The 20,214-nt window shown below is 44.4% G+C and overlaps 1 protein-coding gene across 2 annotated transcripts in view; it reads right to left on the minus strand.

Annotated features, from left to right (window-relative positions):
- The window catches only part of LOC130403204 (semaphorin-4B-like), a 46,348-nt gene that overhangs the window by 13,201 nt on the left and 12,933 nt on the right, over positions 1-20,214 (minus strand). For both annotated transcript variants that reach the window (XM_056607436.1, XM_056607435.1), the window contains exons 2-7: positions 13,983-14,447; positions 3,997-4,157; positions 3,817-3,879; positions 3,369-3,467; positions 1,375-1,486; positions 122-238 (exon numbers count right to left, since the gene is read on the minus strand). In XM_056607436.1, coding sequence (XP_056463411.1) covers positions 122-238; positions 1,375-1,486; positions 3,369-3,467; positions 3,817-3,879; positions 3,997-4,157; positions 13,983-14,109 — 679 coding nt within the window. In that variant the 5' untranslated portion in view covers positions 14,110-14,447. The remainder of the gene's footprint in view (positions 1-121; positions 239-1,374; positions 1,487-3,368; positions 3,468-3,816; positions 3,880-3,996; positions 4,158-13,982; positions 14,448-20,214) is intronic.

The following is a 20,214-nucleotide window of genomic DNA, read 5'->3' on the forward strand; positions in this document are numbered from 1 at the left end:
AGATTGCGGCTCAATAATGACCACTGTGATTCCGATCTCATCTTGTCCATTGAGGGAGAGGGAGCCAAGATATCATAAAACATAGAAACTGTTGGCCATCTGAAGGCCAAATTGATTTCACCTTGCAGCCAGTTTAGGGAGTTCTCCGTCTTCAAGGCTGTGCCGTGCCCCAGGCTCTTGTAGATGACGGGTTCGTTTCCCTGGAAGTTGCTCACGGTACCTGCATAAAGTTCTCCATCTGAGGGGAGAAAAAATGAAGAAAACACAATTGACTTGAGTCAGTCTGTGGGTGAAATCATGGATTATTTTAGGTCAATGAACCAAACCACATAATATAGTTGGGCTTCAGATCCTAGTACTAGATCGATCATTAATCACATTTTTTGGGTATCTTTTTTGTAAGAAGGAGATGAAGTCTGTCCGTCTTTTTAAGATCAGTCAGTCAGTGTTTCTCCATTGTTGACAAATGTATTGCGATCATTCGAAAGTCTGGAACTATATGGCTTCTGATGACAGTCTTGTTTTTACAAATGGTGAGAAGGTGCTGGGGGATGGTCTACAGCTTGTAGTAGACCGTGTTGAAAATCCTTCACTACAGTACTTGCCATTTTAAAAAGGCACAAAATAAACTCTTAAGCTTCAGACATGCTTTCTGCGTTCCGCATCAAATACTGAGCTTCGATTGTGTACTGGTCACGCAGAGGCCCACACAGCCCCATTTATTGCATAATTGAGGGTCCGCTCCGGTCTGGCGTTCCACCTATGCATGTGTCCCAATCCGAACTTCATGCCAGTTGGCGGCGACAATGCACCATAACGTTGTTTGCCAAGCTCCATAAAATTCAAGCGCTGTTGGGTGATTTCTCGCCATTTGGCCGTCTCTATAATGTTTAATGGAAAAATTATATCGTGTGGGTAAAAGTGGATCACTTCCACTACTCTGTTCAAAACATTGTATCCATCTTGTTATCCAGAGCACGTACAACCGGAGCACTGTCTATGTGCAGGAATCTGTGTATGCGATGCAAGCAGTCCGCGTGTTCACACATGTTGGACTGCGCGCGGTGGTCCGCACAGGAGTCTGCGTGGGCTTGGCGGACATAAGCGAATGAAGACTATTACGTCACACCGAACAAGCGGTCCCTTGCGGAGAAGCGGACGTAGAAAGTACGAAAGACAGATTCAGGCAAAAAGGTCAGTCAACACTTAAAAACAGGTGAATCCCGTCTAGCTGTGTAGTCACTGACCAAGCAGCCTCTAGGACAGAACCGTTAGTTTGGGTTTCAGCCAGCGGCCTGTTCCCTGGAAAGAAGACACCTGCTGGCGCGTCCTTAACGTGACAGTAGAGGGTGCTGCTTGGTGCTCAGTACTCACCCACTATGATGGCGGTGGATTTGTATTCTGGGTTGAAGGGGCAGCGGCTGCGTCCGTCCTCCATCAGAACCTCGCCAGAGTCGTCTCTCTCCAGGGAGAACGTAGATGTGTTCTATAGGGGGGAAATCCATCTCCCTTAGGCCCGGTCCAATTAACCCCCAGGTACACTAGGACTACAGTCGCTGACCAGAAACTCTGCAACCCTTGGTTCATTGGAAGCCTTGTTCTTTTAATGAGCTGTTACATTAAATAATTACATAATCACAGTCCTTCCTATAGTTGTCTAATAAATTAAAGGGGTCATATTATGAAAACAAAACTTTTCCTGGGATTTGGGGTGTTGTTTTGGGTCTCTGGTTATCCCAAACGTATGAAAAAACTTTGAGAAAGGTCTGTACATGATTTTTTGACTGAGTAAAGTATCCTGCCTACTGTTAGCAAACGGCAAGTCAGTTTCGGTGCCCCCTCCTACGTAGGAAGGGGCAGTGGGGCACAGTTTAATATTACCTCCCACTTCCCCACTCCCCTCCAATCAGAGCATAGCTAAGATTTTGTGGACCAGAGGACGAGCAGCTGCGGCGGGGGGTACTCGGAGGCAGCCCGGCAGCTCAGCACCGGGAGTACAGGCCGGACTGCCCCCGAGCTCCCCCCGCCGGAGCTGCTGCCGAAAATTCGGTGGCAGTCCGGAGGAGGAGACTTGGAGGAGGAAGGGATTGTACTCCGGCAGTCCGGCAGCTCGGCTCCCGGAGTACAATCCCTTTCTCCTCCATGTCACGGTTCATGGACTTCAGAGAGTCAAGACCAAAGTTCCTTTCCCCCAATTCCTCTCAACCATGGCCGAGATAACCCCACTACGAGTCTTTAAGTACCAGAGACGTCAGACACAGTCTTTATGATTCATAATATCATCCGAGGCGCACATAACTTTTGGCCTTGATACTAGATATAATATTATATGAATACCCATATATAATATTATTATTATTATATTTTATAGATATAGAGTTCCAGGAGTCCGCAAACGGCAACAATCCCTTCTCCTCCATGCTGTGGTTCAGTCTGACAGTTCACTGGTCAATGGGTAGCAGCTCATTTGCATTAAAGCTACACACATCCGGAAACAGCACATTCTGAAGGGACGTAAACAGAGGCGCTGTAGTGGTAGGCGAGATTTTTTTTCCTAAAATCTATTTCCAGCAAACAGCTTCAAAAACAAGTTTTCTGGAACTCAAATACTATGTTTACTTGTTGGGAAAACACCATAATATGTCTCCTTTAAACAAATCACGTTATAATTCTCTTCATATATAATCACAATATGTTCAATATAAATCCAGTATATAAATAAAAATGTTATGTTTGTGAAAACCTGATTTAAAATTGCATTACTCTTAGCACTCTTATTTTTTATTAGATTTTTTGCATCCATGCTTTTTTGTAAAAAAATGAGCGGAATTGGAAGGACAGCCACAGTGTCTGACAGCGCTGTAACGTGCAGAATAAAACAGTTAAGACTAACTACCAAAGAAGCGCCAGGAATCCAAGATAAGGACCCTTCGTCCAGTAGCGTGCTTCAGAAGTGACGAAAAATGTTTTGAAACTATTTTGCTATTCTTTCATACAACCATTTTAGACTCCCTATTCTCTACAGAAATCAATGTCCTATTTGGCTACTGATTATAACCAACCCCTAGTGCACCGATTCTGTATACCGGCAGACGAGGACCCCCTGGGTCTTCATGCTGCCCAGTCCCGGGGGGGCAACCACACAGCTTGTCTACACACATCCTACCTCCTGTTGCCCTGTCATACTTCACTAACTCTGCACGATAACCACACTCACGGGCAAACAACATGGGTCCTCTACTGCCACAGTGGAAAGAATAAGTACATTTTCCTTAATAACAAAAATTAAAGACTAGACATTTCCGAAAAGGGATTGAGAGAGCAGTAGATCGTGGGGCTCTTGCTGGGATAGAGAAACCATTGCTTACTATGTAGGCACAGATGGGACTGAAGGCGTAGGTTCCACACACATAGAGGTGTGTGCTGTTCAGTCGCAGCAGAATCTTGATGTAATTGAAGCAATCGGTCTGGGTAAAAGAGAACAGGAGGTCACGAAAATTAATATGTTACAAAGACATGACGGAACCGAAACCCTGTTGAGAACAGATCCAAGAATAGCACGATCGCCGCGTAATCTTGCCTCTATACAAGCGTTATGGTACACGGGTAGTGCAATACAATGCCATTGATAACCAAGCTTAGTCTCCAAGGGATTTGGCCGCCGGTATGACAACAAGTGAGAAAAGCAATGCATTGTTACAAAATAAAAGTACAACTCCCAAATGAGTCACCCATTTGTGACCCAATGAGTAAATCCTGTTGCTAAAGCTCCGTCACCGGCGCGTCAAGACAGACCGCTATATTGGAGCCGCTTACCTCCAGGTTCTTGCCCTTAAAGCTGCATTCCTCCCTTTTTCCGACAGGAGTGCCCCATGTCATCTGAATGACCACAAGGAGGTTAATATTACTACAAACGAGTTGGCAAACTGGCATTTAGTCAATATGTTCTAAAGCTAAATAACTTGATTTGGATTGTCTTTATTTCTTGTCACTTACGTTTTTCTGCAGCTTGTTCTTGCTGATATCTGAGAGGCTGAGGGCAAACAGAGCTTCCCTGGCTCCGACATAGAGCATGTCGTCCTCCTTGCTGAGCAGCAGAGAGGTGTAGTTCGAGACACCGTCCACAGAGAATCTCTTGGCAGATCTCTCCTTCGCATCTGGCAATAGGGAAAAAAATAAGGAAAACACAGGGTTTCGGATTATATGTCAACCTGCACCAAATATGACCGGAGAGCCGGGTCGGACAGGGTTTGACTCCACATGTCACATCCTGTGAGAATGATGGTCCACATGAGAGGAGACATTGGTCACCTTCAAAATATATATGGCCAAGTTTAAGGCCTGCGGGTTTATTCATTTTACAGGAGCCGGAGGGGAACTAACAAGTGGCCTTGAATGTTTAACAAAAATATATCCGTCTTTGAAAATATAATGTTATCATTTTGTTTCTTGAATTAGTCGATAAGGTTTGTGGCTTAATCCTTTCATTACACAAACACGCTAGGGAACCATATTTCAATTGTATTCATTAAATATGTAAATGTATTCACAATTTATAGATCTTAGGGTAACATGTCTTTATTGAACATTGCCGTTCTTAACGTCCTAGTCCCTTCATCATTGTGGAAACCCTTGTTACATTTATATGAGCCTTCCTGAAAGTCTTAATATAGAAATAATTGCCTAAAATGTTTAGGCAAAGGCTATCATGAATCTTAATAAGGACATGGCATTTGTTTGTAATGCTGATAAATTGTCTGATGTCCATAACAGTTTTCCTTGCATAAAGTCAACAAATTGAATCTCATGTCACAGAAATCTGCATCTTGCTAAATACAAAAAAAGATAGGAAAATAAGCATTAAAACAAACAAATGAGAACAATAAGGACAATCTTTTGAAAAAGATTAATCAAACAACAATGATCAGCTCCAGATAAAAAGTACCCCCCCCCCTCTCATATATATCATCGAGGCGTCTGCATATTCAAGGGATAAAGAAGACAGAATACACATCATATATGCAACCAAATATTTGTATAGCTAGAGATCACCATGCCCTCTGCGTGTCATGATATCTCTGTAAATGTTTACCTAACGACTACTCTTCCAAACTTCCAGCACACTCTTGAGAACCACTTGGGGCATGGACTCCATTTGCTTGACTAAATACGACTCCTGGCTCATATCGGAGCTTGTAAACATTAATATTTGTGCCTATAAAAACAATTTAAAGCTCTGCTGCTGCATGACGCCAGAGACTAGCATCCAGCTCTGACCTTAACCCAAAAATAAATTATTGGCACTCATTGGCACCCCAGGTAGGGAATTGGATCGCATCCCAAATAGCCGCAGTAAACTGCAATTAATGTTTACTACCCAACAGTTAAACGATCCAACATGCTCTCAAACAAACTGTCCCTCTACAAACTCAAGGCACTTTGGCAGACGGCAATCTCAATGCTCTGCAAGACCAACCCCAGCTGTATGAGACACATCTTGTCCAACATCTAATCACCAGACCCTTTCCACATCAACAAAGCTCTTTCAGTTTCAGCATGACATCTGGAATCACTGGAGAAATGGACACAGAAACAGAAAGATCATCCAAGAGGGAGGAAGGGGGGGGAAGAGTCTTTTTAATTAACAGTCTTCTCGTTGTCATTGATACTCGAGGGTCCTTCAAAAGCAAAACAAGTTGGCTACTTATTTGCACGTCTTTCTATCGCAGGAATCATTTCCAATTTCCTGATGAGAAGTGAATGCAGAACAAAAGAGCGTCCCTCTGTAATGAAGCTCATATAGACAGCACCTCTTTGTCCCGGTGGATCGTGCACTTGGCACAGAAAATCAGCGCCATCTCGTCTCCCAGCAGGGAGTCCTATCATAGTCCCTGTGCCACTACTCCCCTGGGTCCATGCCATTCACGGCAACCTCAGAGGAAGACCCTGCCTTCCCTCAGCCCATTAAAGTCCTGACACATATATCACAGGGACCACCGTCTGAACAATAGAATAAAAGAAGCAGCCAAGCACAGAACTTTAGTCAGGGATCAGTTTGAGTTCATTAGGGGAAGGGTTAAGGAGAACGATATCCCGGGAGACGGACGAGGCAGCTGGGAAACTTTGGATGAGGTATCCAAGCACTCGTCCGGCAGGTGTTTAAGTATCCTCTGCTCAAAATGTAAAACAGAGCGTTAAATACTAATAATGTAATGTTCAACACCAGAGACAGCGCAGCTGTGTAAACGGTGTTGTGCGTCTTATGCCAGACGTTAGCTAGAACGCCGGGCATCCATCGGGAGGCAGCGTCAATTACAGGCCAGCAGAGCCATTTAACAGCCCGGCTCCACATTCATTCATCAGCCTCCTGTTTAATCAACTGGCGGTGCCTCAACCCCCCACACTGGGCCTCTCCATCGCATCAGATGCACCATCCATATGGCCCCGTCACCATTTCAGATGGTCATCTGACATCTTGTGTTGCTTGCTGCTACCTCTCAAATGACATCACATGGTCGGTTGGACTGGTTAACGGTAAGGGTTAGGCTTGAGTTTGTTTTGGCTAATTCTGATCCCTATTGAATGTGTAAGGTCCTTGTCCAAACAATGAGTGTAGAAACGGAAACGTTTACTCCTGCCTTAAACATACATGAAGCTGTTGGTTGTTATTTCTGTTGATGCTGTGGGTTGATAGCCTTGTGTTTTTCCCACAGTAATCAGAGTTCCTTGTCCACGGTAGTGATCTTTCTGTTCGATAAGGCAAACCATTTAGCGTCAACCGCTAAAGAATTTAAGCACACACCGAGGTATTTTTTGTGATATTCTAATAATTTCCATTCATACTCATTTGTACTGGATTAGCATCATACAGAGCATAAAAACCAGAGACATCATTGCGAGGGTCCCCTGCATTTGAATGCCATTGCCAACATTTGAATACAATGCGGCATACAAATGGACCAAGGTATAAGTTAGAACAATATTTATATTCATTCCCATTTATTAAGAGTTGATAATGCATTCAGGAGTTGACCGACAAGCGTAGGGGTGGTGCAGTGGCCAACTCTCGGAGTGTGTGTTCAGAGGAGTAGGCCAAGGGCGGGCAGGCTGGGGTCAGTGTGTGGAATTGATTGGTCGTCGTTGAGCTGTGTGGCAGAAGAATTACCCATTAACATGGCCCAGATTTACTAAGGCAACACGAGAAGAGTCACAAGACATTGGGGGACCGGGGGAGAGGCTATAGCCATGAGCAGCCATGGAACCGAGGGTGGAGAAAAAAAAAGGGGGAAAGAAGATAGGTTAGGTTTAAGAGAAAAGGAGGGAAGAAAAAGAGGAGTGGTGAATAGGAAAGGAAATGAGAAATGAAAGAACAGGGAAGAGAAGAGTTGAGGGGAAATGGCAAGAGTTGAGGGAGAGGAGCTGTGAAGAAGAGGGGAGAGAGTGACGAGTGGTGAGGAGAAAAGAAGAGCACAACTAATATTCAACGTTCATCAAAAACATTTTCGCCTCTGCCCAATGCCCATCTACACTCACACTTCTTCCCCACGCGGCCTGAAGGCTGCTGACGTTTTGACCACTTCGATTCATACTAAATCTCTTCACAAGAAGAGTCACGTCAAAGTTGCAATAACATCAGCCCTTTGGGAAAGGTTTGGGTATGCCGACGGATAATTCAGTGTCACAGTGTCATTTAGCTTTGAAAATAAATTTGCTTGTTTGTGCAAGTAAAGTCAACCATTTCTACCATTTCTTCTTCATTTGTTGAGTGCTGCTCCTCCTCATATTGGTCCGTCTTCAGGAGGATTTTCGGATTTCGTGACCGAAGCATTCCAATAGTAAGTATCATAATACATGGAAACACCTAAAGGCTATTCCATGTTCTTTGCTCTACTATGAATTACAGATATTGAGTAAAATAAATGAACCCCACCCCAGGTTCTGGCGTGAAGCCCCAGTTGGAGATGGGGGGGGGGGCATCTCCAAATGGGGCTTAATGCCAGGTAACAGGAAATGTTGCAATGCCATTCTGGGACCAAAAAATATATAGGTTGACGATGTTCAACGTTAGTTAGCGGATGCATTTATTTTTTTTACTTTGTTGGAATGAAGAAGAGGTGAGATAGAAACAGGGGTTTGGGTATTCCCCTCATTCATCTTAAGACTACCTCATTCATCTCAGCCATCTCTACATGCAAACCCCAGAGAGAGACAGAGAGAGATGGGTAGCAGCAGACTGGATACATACCAGCATGGACAGCCAGCAGCATGTCAGCTGAACCAAGAGTATCTGTCACCCTGGGCCCTTACGAATGGACCATAACACCTTAATGTTTGTGTGTGTGTGTTGGTTCGGTGTTGGTGTGTGTGTAAAGGAAGGTAATGTTGCAGCCTAACCTCTGCAGCTGTGTATGTTTGTGTGCGTCTTTCTTGATGCATGCTGTGTTGATTGCTATTGTTTTTGCAGGGAGAGAGAGGAGGTGTTTGCATGAGGCTCAGGACTGTTTGAGAAGCTGCAGCTGGCAGGTAACCACAGCAGGTTGATGGCCCCTGAGCCCAGTGTCTGCAGTCTAAGGGTTGTGCGGCTTGTAGTAATTATATATAAAATAATAGTCATAGATGAATGTACACAGACACAGACAATTAGAGCAGGGAGAGTATAGTGAGTGGTCCAGCAGGGCTGTAATTATCAGCTCTGGGGTGTCAGGCTCTGGTCAGACACACACCCACACCACACACTGAGCACCATACCTCTCCTTTAATGCCATACCACACACTGTGAGAGACAAAGAGACAGAGAGAGAGAGTAAGTGAGGGAGAACAATTGAGAAGTGGTAAAATTTCTCCACCCACATAACCGACTTGTCTGTGCCTGTCAGGTTTGTTTTCTGGGCTTCCATCTCCCCTCTCTCAGATAAGGAGAAGAGGTTGAATGCCGGCATCCAGTTCCAATGACAACACACTTATCTCCCATTTTTTAAAAGCAGGGACTGCGGGCCAAAAGCGACTCCAAAAGGATATTTAAGGACACTGGAAAAACTAGAATATTTGACATTGTAATTAACACACATACCGTTTTCTGTATGAAAAAAAACAACAACTTTGACTTAAACTTTGCTTCAAGATAAACCATGATATGACAGTCTGTACAACCGCGTTTAAGGAATTCAAGATAAAGCTCGAGAGAGGAGTTCTCTGAACTAAGGAAAATGTATTTTTGTGTCCAGGGAACAAAACCAACAAGACTAACAGAAAACTGAGCGCACTACATTGGTGATCCATTCGTCGAACAAAAATTGTTTTCCGTTGTTAGTTCTATACAGCAGACGGGGGGCTGTACAAGTGTTTACAGTAAGTGTTCACAGTAAGGGTTTCAACGAGTAGACAACACATGAGTCTGTCGCTAAGAGACACGCTTCTGCTTAAAAGAACCACACACAAATCAAACAGGAAATCTCTTTTCTTCTTATCTGACCTGTTGGAATATGGATTGTTGTTTTCTATCAACTGCACAGCTAGTGTTGAACTCATATCCAACAACATACAGACTCAGTTTCTCTCCCACACACACACACACACACACACACACACGCACGCGCACCCGCACACACACACAATGAAGATGGAATGGATGATCAATCGATATGTTCATGAGCCTTTCCCTTTCCATTTCCTTAACCACATCTGTTGAGCATTGCAGTATAAATAAGCCTCATACATAGGGGTCTTCATCATTTAAACCCCAACTTAAGCCACTTATCATAAATATCTCCCAGCTAGTCATTATTATTCACCATAAACCACGCAGTATGCAGAGTTTAGAGAGCTGTGGCGTGTTGTCGAGGCTGTGTTGGGAAGCTTCGGGCTGAAGTGCTGCGTCATCCGGTGTAGCTAAGTGGATCGCTTTAAGCTAAAAAATAAGGCCCACCTAAAGATTTATGAATTGGTTGTAGAGGACTGAGTACTGTAAATAATTACTTTGAGGCTGTTGTGCTACGGTGCTGTAATAGAAGGCTGTGTATGTGTTTGGCACTAAATGCCAAACACACAGTCTAGCTAACCCTATACCACAGCTGCCAACTCTGCACTGTACTTTGTAACATACAGAAAAACCGCAGAATTGTTGTTTCGACCCAAAAAGAAAAACAAGCTGCAAATTGTAATATTTTTGTATTTTTTTGTTTGCATTTCTACTGTGTCACACTGTCACAGAAACTCAAAACAGTTTCCTGGCTGCTTGCCAATTTCCTCCAATCAAACGTTTCTTGATGAAGAGTGCCTACAGATGCGGTATGTCTGTGGAGGAGGAGGAGGAGGAGGAGGAGGAGGAGGAGGAGGAGGAGGAGGAGGAGGCACCAAGCGGTCGAAGGAAGAGGTGGAGGAGGCCAAGCTCTGTAATTAAACCCAATTTCTCTGCCGTAAGCATGCTGTGTGCTGCCGCGTGTCAGTCCCATCCCTGCTCTCCCTGAAACCACTGGCCAATTGTCTTTCTGCATCAGTGGTCCTGACGGATCAGTGTGGGGGGCCCCGCCCACCCCCAATACTGATGAAACATGAGCGGTATCCGGGAGCGACATCCCCTCCCACATCCCCACCCCCCAACTCTGCGACGGCCCCCCTCTTTGTAGCTGCAAGCCCTGCTGCTGCGGTCCCTGGGTTTATACACATGTGAGAGAAAGAACCAGACATGCTGAGTGGTGGGCATTTAGACCGCGCACGCAAAGCCTACAATGCCTCAACCTGAGGTTAATTAAAACGCTTTGGTTTTAATACTGGGAACATTAATTGCAGGTTTTCAGTTTCTTTGTGAGTAGAACCGTGCAGACTGGATTTCCTGTGTGCGAGTGGTTGAAAATATGTTGCGTTATTGTTTGTGGAATTTTGTACCCTAGCTGTCCCTTTTTGAAATATTCCAATTCAAATTCAAAAAAACTTTATTTGTCCCCAGGGGGCAATTAAATATGACCTGCAGTACATTATTATAAAAGCATTAGAATAAAGTTTCATGCACTGTTTTGTCTCACTTTACCAGTGCAAGGTATAGAGACATGAACTCCAATGAACTCCACCCAAAACCCAGAGTAATATATCTCGCTTGTTGACCAGGTAGTCTCCATCAATATACCGTATGAACGATCATTGATCCATGTGTGGAACAATTATTTGTTCTGGTCACAATAATGGTAACTCAAATCCCAAAGTTCCCTGGACAAACATGCTTGAATTCATATAATTCATATGTGGAATGTCATGCAAAATTATCAAAACTTCACAGCTTCATCTCCGTTTTCTTTTTTTTGGGGGGGGGGGGGGTGGGGGTTGTACAAAAAATCATCCTATGGATTACAACCACTTTACCAGAATGTAAACATTTACACATTTTCTCATTTATCTTAAGAGCTGCAGAATGGCATGCTGCATGCCGTCTGCCTGTTTTATTAGCCTGGCACTCCAACTCCCATGATGCCTTTGGGTCGGGGCCGCTATCCTCACAAGGGGAAATAATGGAAAGCAGACAGACACGACAACTCACTCTCCTCTCGGGACACGTGCCAGATTAGCATGCTAGTTAGGAGATAAACAAGGAGACAGGAAAAGATAGGACAAGGTTGAAGGAATTTCAAAAAAAAAGAAAAAAAAAAAAGAAAGGGCAAAGTTTCAGGGAAAAAACTACAGCGCCCCTCCTCTCTCTTTTCTGGGAGACGATGCAACTCTAAATATGGATTCTGAAAGCTTCACATATTATGCCGAAACAGCTGGATGTTCTGCTCTGCAAAATATATTATGAATGAAGAGCGTATGCAGTATGTCATAGTACGAATGTAGTATTATGCAGTAGTATGCAAGTGAGTATGTAGGTGGTAATATATGAGTACATGCAAAAGTAAGAGTATGTATGTATTATGTAGTAGAGTATGAATGTATATCAGAGTATGCATGTACGCTTATGTATGATTGCCAATGAGTGACACAATACGTGAGACTACTGATCCAGTCTGGGTATGTGTGTAAGTGAAAATGGTTTGATGACTAGTCTTGTCATATTTAAATTAAATTATTAAGTTAACTAATCGCTATATTTAGTTAAATAATTATATCTCCAGACTTCATTGTTGAGAAAGGCAGCGCCATTGACAGGCGCTCATATAAACCAATTTCTTTTTGAGTGATGGATCAATATTGTATAGCAAGGAAAGGACAGCGAGGCAAACGACAAGCCCACAACAACATTCTGACAAACTGCTTTGTGGCAAACTGGCGCGTCTTCATTCTTTCCTTTGAAACGACAAGACAAAGAGTAGGATTTGCAGGGGCTGTTCCCGGGCTGTGATTAATGTTATCGTGCGGCCGAGAAAAATCACCACACTCGTTGTGCCGGTTGAGAGGTGAGGAAAAACAAGAGCCTCCCAGTCTTTATGTCAAAAGGGGAGTTTGTGGGTGTACAAGTGGAGACAGGCCACGACTACACCACGGACTGTCACGGCTCGTATGGCCTGCCCTCGCCTCTGTAATCCCCCTGGAAGAGCCACCACTTAGGATGCAGCAACGTGGGTATTCGTCTACCGTACCACTGCCAATTTAACGAACCGGTGAGGAATAGACACTCAGGCAGGCAGAGGCTTGTGGGGCTGTTGGGCATCAACAGCAGTGGTTAAAACATTGAACAAGTTGAGGTGTCCCGGAATGAAGTCTGGCACTAATCGATGATCCATCTCTCCCGTTAACAAACAGCCATCGCCATTCAGCGCGTTTTGTCAATATTTATCAACGTTCAGTATGCAATCAATCAATTATGGACTAAAACCTTAGCTAGACCCATACAAATACTAAAAAGGGAATATCCAGTTATGCCTTGAATCAATTTGGTCAGGGCGGAACAAAATACATGAGCTGCATGTTCTTATTTTCATTTGGTCCTGGAGAAAGAGATCAGACATTGGTATAGAATCCAATTATCTGAATTTTCTGACAAGCAATTATGTGTCTGTAAGGACTTCATTACCATTACTGGACAATGGTACACACTGAAATGGACAATGGCTAACTCACTTACTGCAAAAAAATGTAACCTCAACTAAAAGCATAATGTAATCTTTTCTATTTTTATTTCAATGTGCGATTTAATTTAATTTGCCAGGGAGAGTCATCGTGTCCCTCCAACCCAAATGGATTTCCTTTGGGTTCAAAACAGACACCATTTCATGCCAGAAACTTGAACTAAAATACTCCATTGAAACCACAAGCCATATCTACATGCAATGGTACACTACAACCGTAAGACCATGGAGGTTAATAAATTCGAATTGTTGTCATGAACAGCAAGTGGATTATTGGCATTCATACGGGTCGCTTTGTGCCCAGCGTTTTGAATTATTAAGCACATGAAGAGGTAGGCTATATGCAATTTGCTTTCGCCATTTTCAAATCCATGCAAATGTGCACGCTATAAGGAGCTGTGTGTTCTGCCCTATATCAAGGGCTGTGTTGTGAATGTAATTATCTGGAAAACTAGAAGAAAGATACGTGTTTTCCTTGCAAGTTATATCATAGTACACTACACAGAAACCCCCACCAAATCGTTGCTAAACCCTAACGCCCAATAACGCATAACAAATATTCAGACTGTCCGAGAAAAAAAATATGATGATTAATTGAATACAGTTTAAATTTCCTGTTGTTGGATGAAAAGCTTCTGATTGAACCAATAGGTTTATCCATCCCCCTGTAATCACCAGATTCACTCCAGTAATAATCGTGATATGATGTCATGGTGTTGTAGCCTCCCTTTTTTATGATGGCATACGTATACTATAAATGTATTTTTACTTGTACTAATGATATACTATTACTTGATGTACTCGGGGCTAGGGGGTTCTCTCCCCTGGCCGTGTGTTGTGTGTGCATGCACCCTGACATGAGTTATTGGGCAGACAAATATGAAACATAAACAATGTCTGTTTCACGGAAAATGGGTTTGGACTTACTGTAGAGGAAACTGATTCTGGGCGTGGCGTCGTCCTGCGTGGACATGGCGGTCTGCAGGAGGCTAGCGAATAGCAGTGTAGCAGCTCCAAGGCAGCACACAGTCCGCCCCAGTCTCCACATGGTCATGTGACCTTAACACACAGACATGCAGAAAACTGGGCTTCCCTGGCTTCTACCACTCGTCCTTTCCCAAAATCAAGGAACGTTTTCCTCTTCTTATTCTTCTGCTTGTTACTTGCTTAACTTGAAGGCTTGGGTTGAGGGGTGGGGCGGAGAGCAGAGGGGGTACTCGGCCGGTTCTTGTCCTCCCAACGCCGGTGCTTAGACACTGTTCATTGACTCTTGAAATAGGGACGAGTGTCCTTTTATGGATTTAAAGATGGGCTTCTTTTTTCACTTGTAGCCCTCGGAGATATCCAAGCCAGACCGGCTCCCATGCAGCAATTACGGCCGTCAGTCAGGATCTGTGGAAAGAGGCGAAACATTTGAGCCACGAACCGAGGACAGTAGACAAGCACCGCAAGTCACAACACATGATGGATGGTTACACTGATGGGCCCCCCTCACATCACATAGTGTCCTCACTTCATTGATTGATTGTGGGGCTATTGTTTCATCATTTGTTTCATGCTTAAACAATATCATGTGCTAAAGCGTGTCTGAAGGTTTCTGTATAGCACTTGCTGCATGAAGGCTGCTATACAAATTAATACTTTTATTTCTACCTAAGTTACATTGAGGCTTTGTTGACATTCTTTAATACTCCTATACATGGAAGAGTACTTTTGTTGTGAAATAATACTATTTTTGTATGTTTTGTGTTACGTCAGAGAGATCCACTGATTGGATAGCAAGACCAAACAAACCATCTCGATGACCTTTAGTTGTTGTAAACTTGTTTCTCGGTTCCAGATGGAGAGTGCTTGCACATCTGTGTGCCACGTGGTTCTCGGTAAGACCAAACATGTTTTGATTCACGCAGCAAAGTACTTAATTAAGCTGTCATGGACACTCCAACAGTGAGTGATCACCAGTTAGATACATTACACAAGATGCTGAGTTCTTATTTTGCGGGGAAGAGGAGGGAGAGCGGTACAGAGGGATGGAGAGATATTTAACACAACTCTATTGCAATTCTAGCCGCAGCGTATAACATTTCAAGCTCGTAGCTCGTAGCTTAGAATTACCTGGCCATATCCATGTTAAATTCTGATCTATAGTGATTTCAATAATGTCATCAATAAAATTACATCCTATGGCTGATATATTCTACAAAATGCTGTCCAGACCGTACGACTTTCTCTGTTTACAAAAATTGGCCAGGTAACGTATTCAATTTCAAAATAAATTTCACCATCAACTATGGAGAACAAAACACTGTCAGCATTAAAAATGTTTTTAAAAGTTTCCATCTTTCAAGCGATCATATTTCTTAACTTCTAGTGCAATTAAGTGGATAGCGTGAATAAGATCGAGAGCGAAAGAGAGGGAAAGAGAAAAAGAGATAGTTAGAGTGAGAGAGGGAGAGGCATCGAGACATCAAGGCTGTGTATTGTAATCTATCCCTACAGCAAACACTCTGCGGATAAGCTGGCGACTCACTGTCCAATTGCCACCGAGATTTCAAATGTCATTTATGTTCATGAGGACAACAAAGCCCAATAGGGATAATGTTAATATTAGACTAATGGTGCAAGATTTTCTAAACATTATGAGGTCGACCAGCCCTAGGTGAGGGCTTCAAGACCTTGGCCAAGGCTGTTTATATTTCAACATTTTGAACGGGTTTCCAGAATATCGAATGCAGGGTAAATATGTCCTCATTCAGGTGAAAAGAATCGCGGCCATGTAGGTGTGAGAGTAAACACAGAATTGATGGCGTCTCGCTCCCAGGTCAACCAAACAACTCCACTTCAAGAACCTGATTCGCAAATTTACAGCGGTCATAAAATAAGACCTCTTGCCTCTTGTTGGGGGGGCTTCCTAAGGGGGGGGGGGAATCCCAATGAATGACTGAAATGCAGGCAGTGAACAGCCTGCTGTCTGATAGACTTGTTGGTTGGCCAGTTGACAGACTGGCTGGCATATCGGCTGGCCGATTGTTGGTGGTTGTCCAGAAGATTGTCTTCTTGTTTGTTTCAGCAGTGCGAGTGATTGGACTTCAGAGCAAGTGTTTCTAGCATGGCTGATGGGATGGAGAACGTCGGTTTGTCTGCATGGGTGGGTGTCTGTCTAGCTGTCTGGTTCATCAGCTGGGTAAGCTCTGGTGGGTCTACTGGGCCGAAGAACAGCCATGTCACCAAAAGCAATTGAATGCTCAAAAGGGCATGGGGTTGTGTGTGGTGTGCGTGTGTGTTGATCTGTGTCTGCGGTGTTTGGATGCCAAGTCTATGTGATTTCAATATTTGTAGATAGAGATCCATCTCTATCTACAAATATTGTCAGCACACCTTCATTCTCTCCCTCCCTCCACCTCCCCCCAGCGTCCCACTCTGACCCTGGCTCTGTTCTAAGGCGTCTATTGCTGTCACTGAGGAAAAACACAGTGTCTCTGTCCTTTGCAGCAGTCCACGTCCTCATCTCCACTTCCTCTGACTTCTCCCACCCTTTCTCCCCATCCCCTGGGTCCCCTGCGATGATCCGCGAAGTCTGCGTGCGTCACACCAAGTCAACCCCCTCGCCTCCTCCTCCTCCTCCTCCTCCTCCTCCTCCTCCTCCTCGTCACACAGCAGCAGACAGCGTTGGTTGCTGCTGTTCAGCTGGTGTTGTATCTCATTCACCGGGGACGAATGACATCATCGCTGTACTAGTTCTGAACATCTCGTCATGTCAGCTGGGACTGCAGCCATGCCCGGGCTCACAGCCCACAGACTACCCAGTATTCCCAGGGCGTCGCCTTATGCAACTTTAAAGTTAGAAGAGAAGTGCAATAAGTAGTGGGAGTTGCGCTGGGGTTTGGGGGGGGGGGGTTTAGAGGAGTCGGTGCAACATTTTAAGTGAGGGACAATATACAGATCCTGGGAAAATGCCTCATCAATGGCTTTACAAGTTAACCAATGGATTGCTGATACGTTTTATTACGCCATACATAAGCATTAAATGATGAGTCATTGTCCTTTATGCTTCCACCTGGATCAGATCCAGCATTACTGCAGGCACAAGGCAATGCAGGCCAGCCTATTCAGGGTCACACACACACACACACACACACACACACACACACACACACACACACACACACACACACACACACACACACACACACACACACACACACACACACACACACACACACACACACACACTTTAGGTCCTACCGACAGCCTGCGTAATGGCCCACCCAGCAGCATTACACTTAATAAGAAATAAGTTGGGAGTGCTCAATAATGAATAAGCTGCTGGCCAATACAAACCCCCTTTGCACCAGAAATGCATGGCAGAGAGAGGAAAAACACAATGAGTGACTCAGAGTTATGACGTCCGTAGCGTCTGTGTTCAGGCGGACCGGAGGCACCACTGCGACGGCCGTTTGTTATTCGCTCACGAGCCCCACAGACGACTACTATTCATCAGTGTCATTTAAAACTAGCAAAAATTTAAACTCAAGCCAACCGAATCCCTGCAACAAAAGCACACCTCTTTTTGCATTGTATTAGCGCGTGTGCACTTGCATCTGGGCGTCACTGACTGCGTGGCATTACGATATACAAAATGAATATGACGTTGTATATTCTTCAGAGAAGTGTTTCGGTCTCATATAGTCTCATATAGCCATGACATCTCTGGATGCTCTCCTGTGTCAAAGCCCCCTAGACATTAAACCCTCTACTCAAATGAAGCCCCTGCTCTAGAATCCCATCTGCTCATCTCACGGCAGGGTTTGCCCCTCCTATGTATGGTAGCATTGAATCTTGGCGCCATATTGCCAGAGGGTAGAGTTTCATTAACCTCTTGACCTCCCCCCGTGGTTTCCTATTTATACCTGCATCTGGTGTGATGCCGGGGGGCGGGGCCTGCAGACACTCTAGACGGGAGCACACACTGTCCAACCAGTTCACAGGAAGTTCACTTAAGGGGTGGAAGTGGTGGTGAGGTCTGTGGGGGGTGGGGGGGGGGGATTGTGTCCCGACTAACATCCAGTCTGTTGCAATGAATAGGATTTCCGAAGTGGCCAGGTTAGCTTGCTGCTGTTTATCCGGACAAAGTGACTTGACTTTCCAGTGTATTATTTGGCAGGGACTCAGCTGCCAAATAACGTCCGCTGCTGGCCCCGAGATGGCAGCTCAATTACAGAGCCAGACATCAGGCTATATTAGGCCTCCTTCCAATCCATTAATGCTATCACCAGTCCATCGCAGGCTGGAGCAGGAAGAGTACAAAGAGCAGCTACGCATTCACATTTCATTTGCTTGGCTTCAATCAATGCCGCTGATTTTTGCCAGGTGCAAAGGATGACTCGGCGAGATTTAATCACAAAAATGGAAAAGGCACAGCAAACAGCAGACAAAGGGAGATAAGAAAAAAGGTCTGATGGTTTCAAAAGGGTCATAAAAAAGTCTAGCAGGGGAGTTTAGTGTCAACAAGTTGTAATTATTTGTGCCTGGATGTGTTCCGTCTGTCTAAAGGACAAACCGCAATCCTGGCATTTGAGAGAAGCTTTTCGGGCCGGATTCCAGGAATGATAGGGAGTGTGAAGACAAGGCTGCGGCCGGCTGGTGGCTAAGTGGAGGCTGCATGCTGAGTCTGTACTTTTAACTCATGGCTCATCAGGCTGCAGGGCAGCCCACAGTTAGTTTAGTCATGGTGTTGACGAAGCATGAAGCCACACCATTGTGTGGTGGTAGACAACACTGATAGAGATGCCATGAGATTATAGTGCAACACTGAAAATAAAGTGTTCATTCATGCTCATTGATGTTATAATCAGGTGCTCCTGTGATTGATGTTTACTATGTAATTGTGCCGATGCATGTCCAAAATGAGCAGGTGTGGGTAAGGCCATCTTGCTCAAGGATGCCAACAGGTACACTGCAGACATTGGGTATCAGACCCAAGTCTTGGTCCAGATCTGTGTATTTATTGAACAAAAACATCGGAGTTGAGTTGTTGCAATACCTATGGAAATATACTTGCATCCCATATTGTAGGTAACAGGATCCTTTGGGTATGGGCCCAACCCATCCAGCCACACACAGGGGAAACGTGGTGCACAGGAAAGGATAACTTCTAGCTAGGTAACGCAGTTCGGTTTTCCTTCTCCCTTCCTTATCTATACGGAGAGACATGACACATTTAGACGTAAAGAGAGCTATTCCAGTCTCTCTCAGTGGCCCATGGGAGAGAGGGAAGAGAAGAGCACATGGCTTCTGGCTCCAAAAGGCAGACCCCTGAATGATTCACAAGCAGCTTTTAGAATAAACGGGAGATCCCCGGTGGCAGAGAGAGTACCCTGTGTAGCCGCCGGGGCTCAGAGTAGGTTCCCCAGCACCATGATTTGGCAAGATCAAACTGAACGTGTGAATCAGCACAAAAGGCTGAGGGCTCAGGAGGGTGGGGGTGTAAAGGGTGAGGGGGGAGAGGATTTGAAGGGTGAGGCGGGTGGGAGGAAGCTGTAATGGTATTAAAGTACAATTATGATGCCCTAACATTCAGTGAGTCTTGAAAGACGCAATATGAATGTGATGCATTATTATTAATTACATGACAATACTTTCTAAAGTTTGATATAGTTAATTGGAATATAGTTTGAATGTATAGTAGTATAGTTTATATTGTCTAGTTTGGATTCATATTTAAAAGGATTAATAAAGTGGCATATTATTTGTGTAATGGGTAAGCTTATATTATTTTTTGCAGATTGCATGCAGTATCAATAAGACTTTAGGGCAGGTATATGGCTGGGCTACTGCAGCATGTTGTGAAATCAAGCAATACACTGTAACAACAGAGACTGTAAATCATGATTAAGAAGCTGCTCTTATCCAAAGTGACTTTATAGAGGGTAGAGAGACAGGTTATTTAGGACGTTCTGTGTGTCTTGCTCAACAGTGCTTACAGGTAGGCGGACATTGGAAATCGAACAAAGAACCTTTCAGCTGGGAGTGAAACCTTTTAACCACTAAACTGCTGTGAGCTAATCCAGTGTGTGAACCGTCAAACACAAGCACACACGCACAACACATGCAACACGCGCGCGCACACACACACGCACAACACACACACACACACACA

The sequence above is a fragment of the Gadus chalcogrammus genome, chromosome 14 (genome assembly GCF_026213295.1).
Source record: "Gadus chalcogrammus isolate NIFS_2021 chromosome 14, NIFS_Gcha_1.0, whole genome shotgun sequence".
Lineage (NCBI taxonomy): Eukaryota > Metazoa > Chordata > Actinopteri > Gadiformes > Gadidae > Gadus > Gadus chalcogrammus.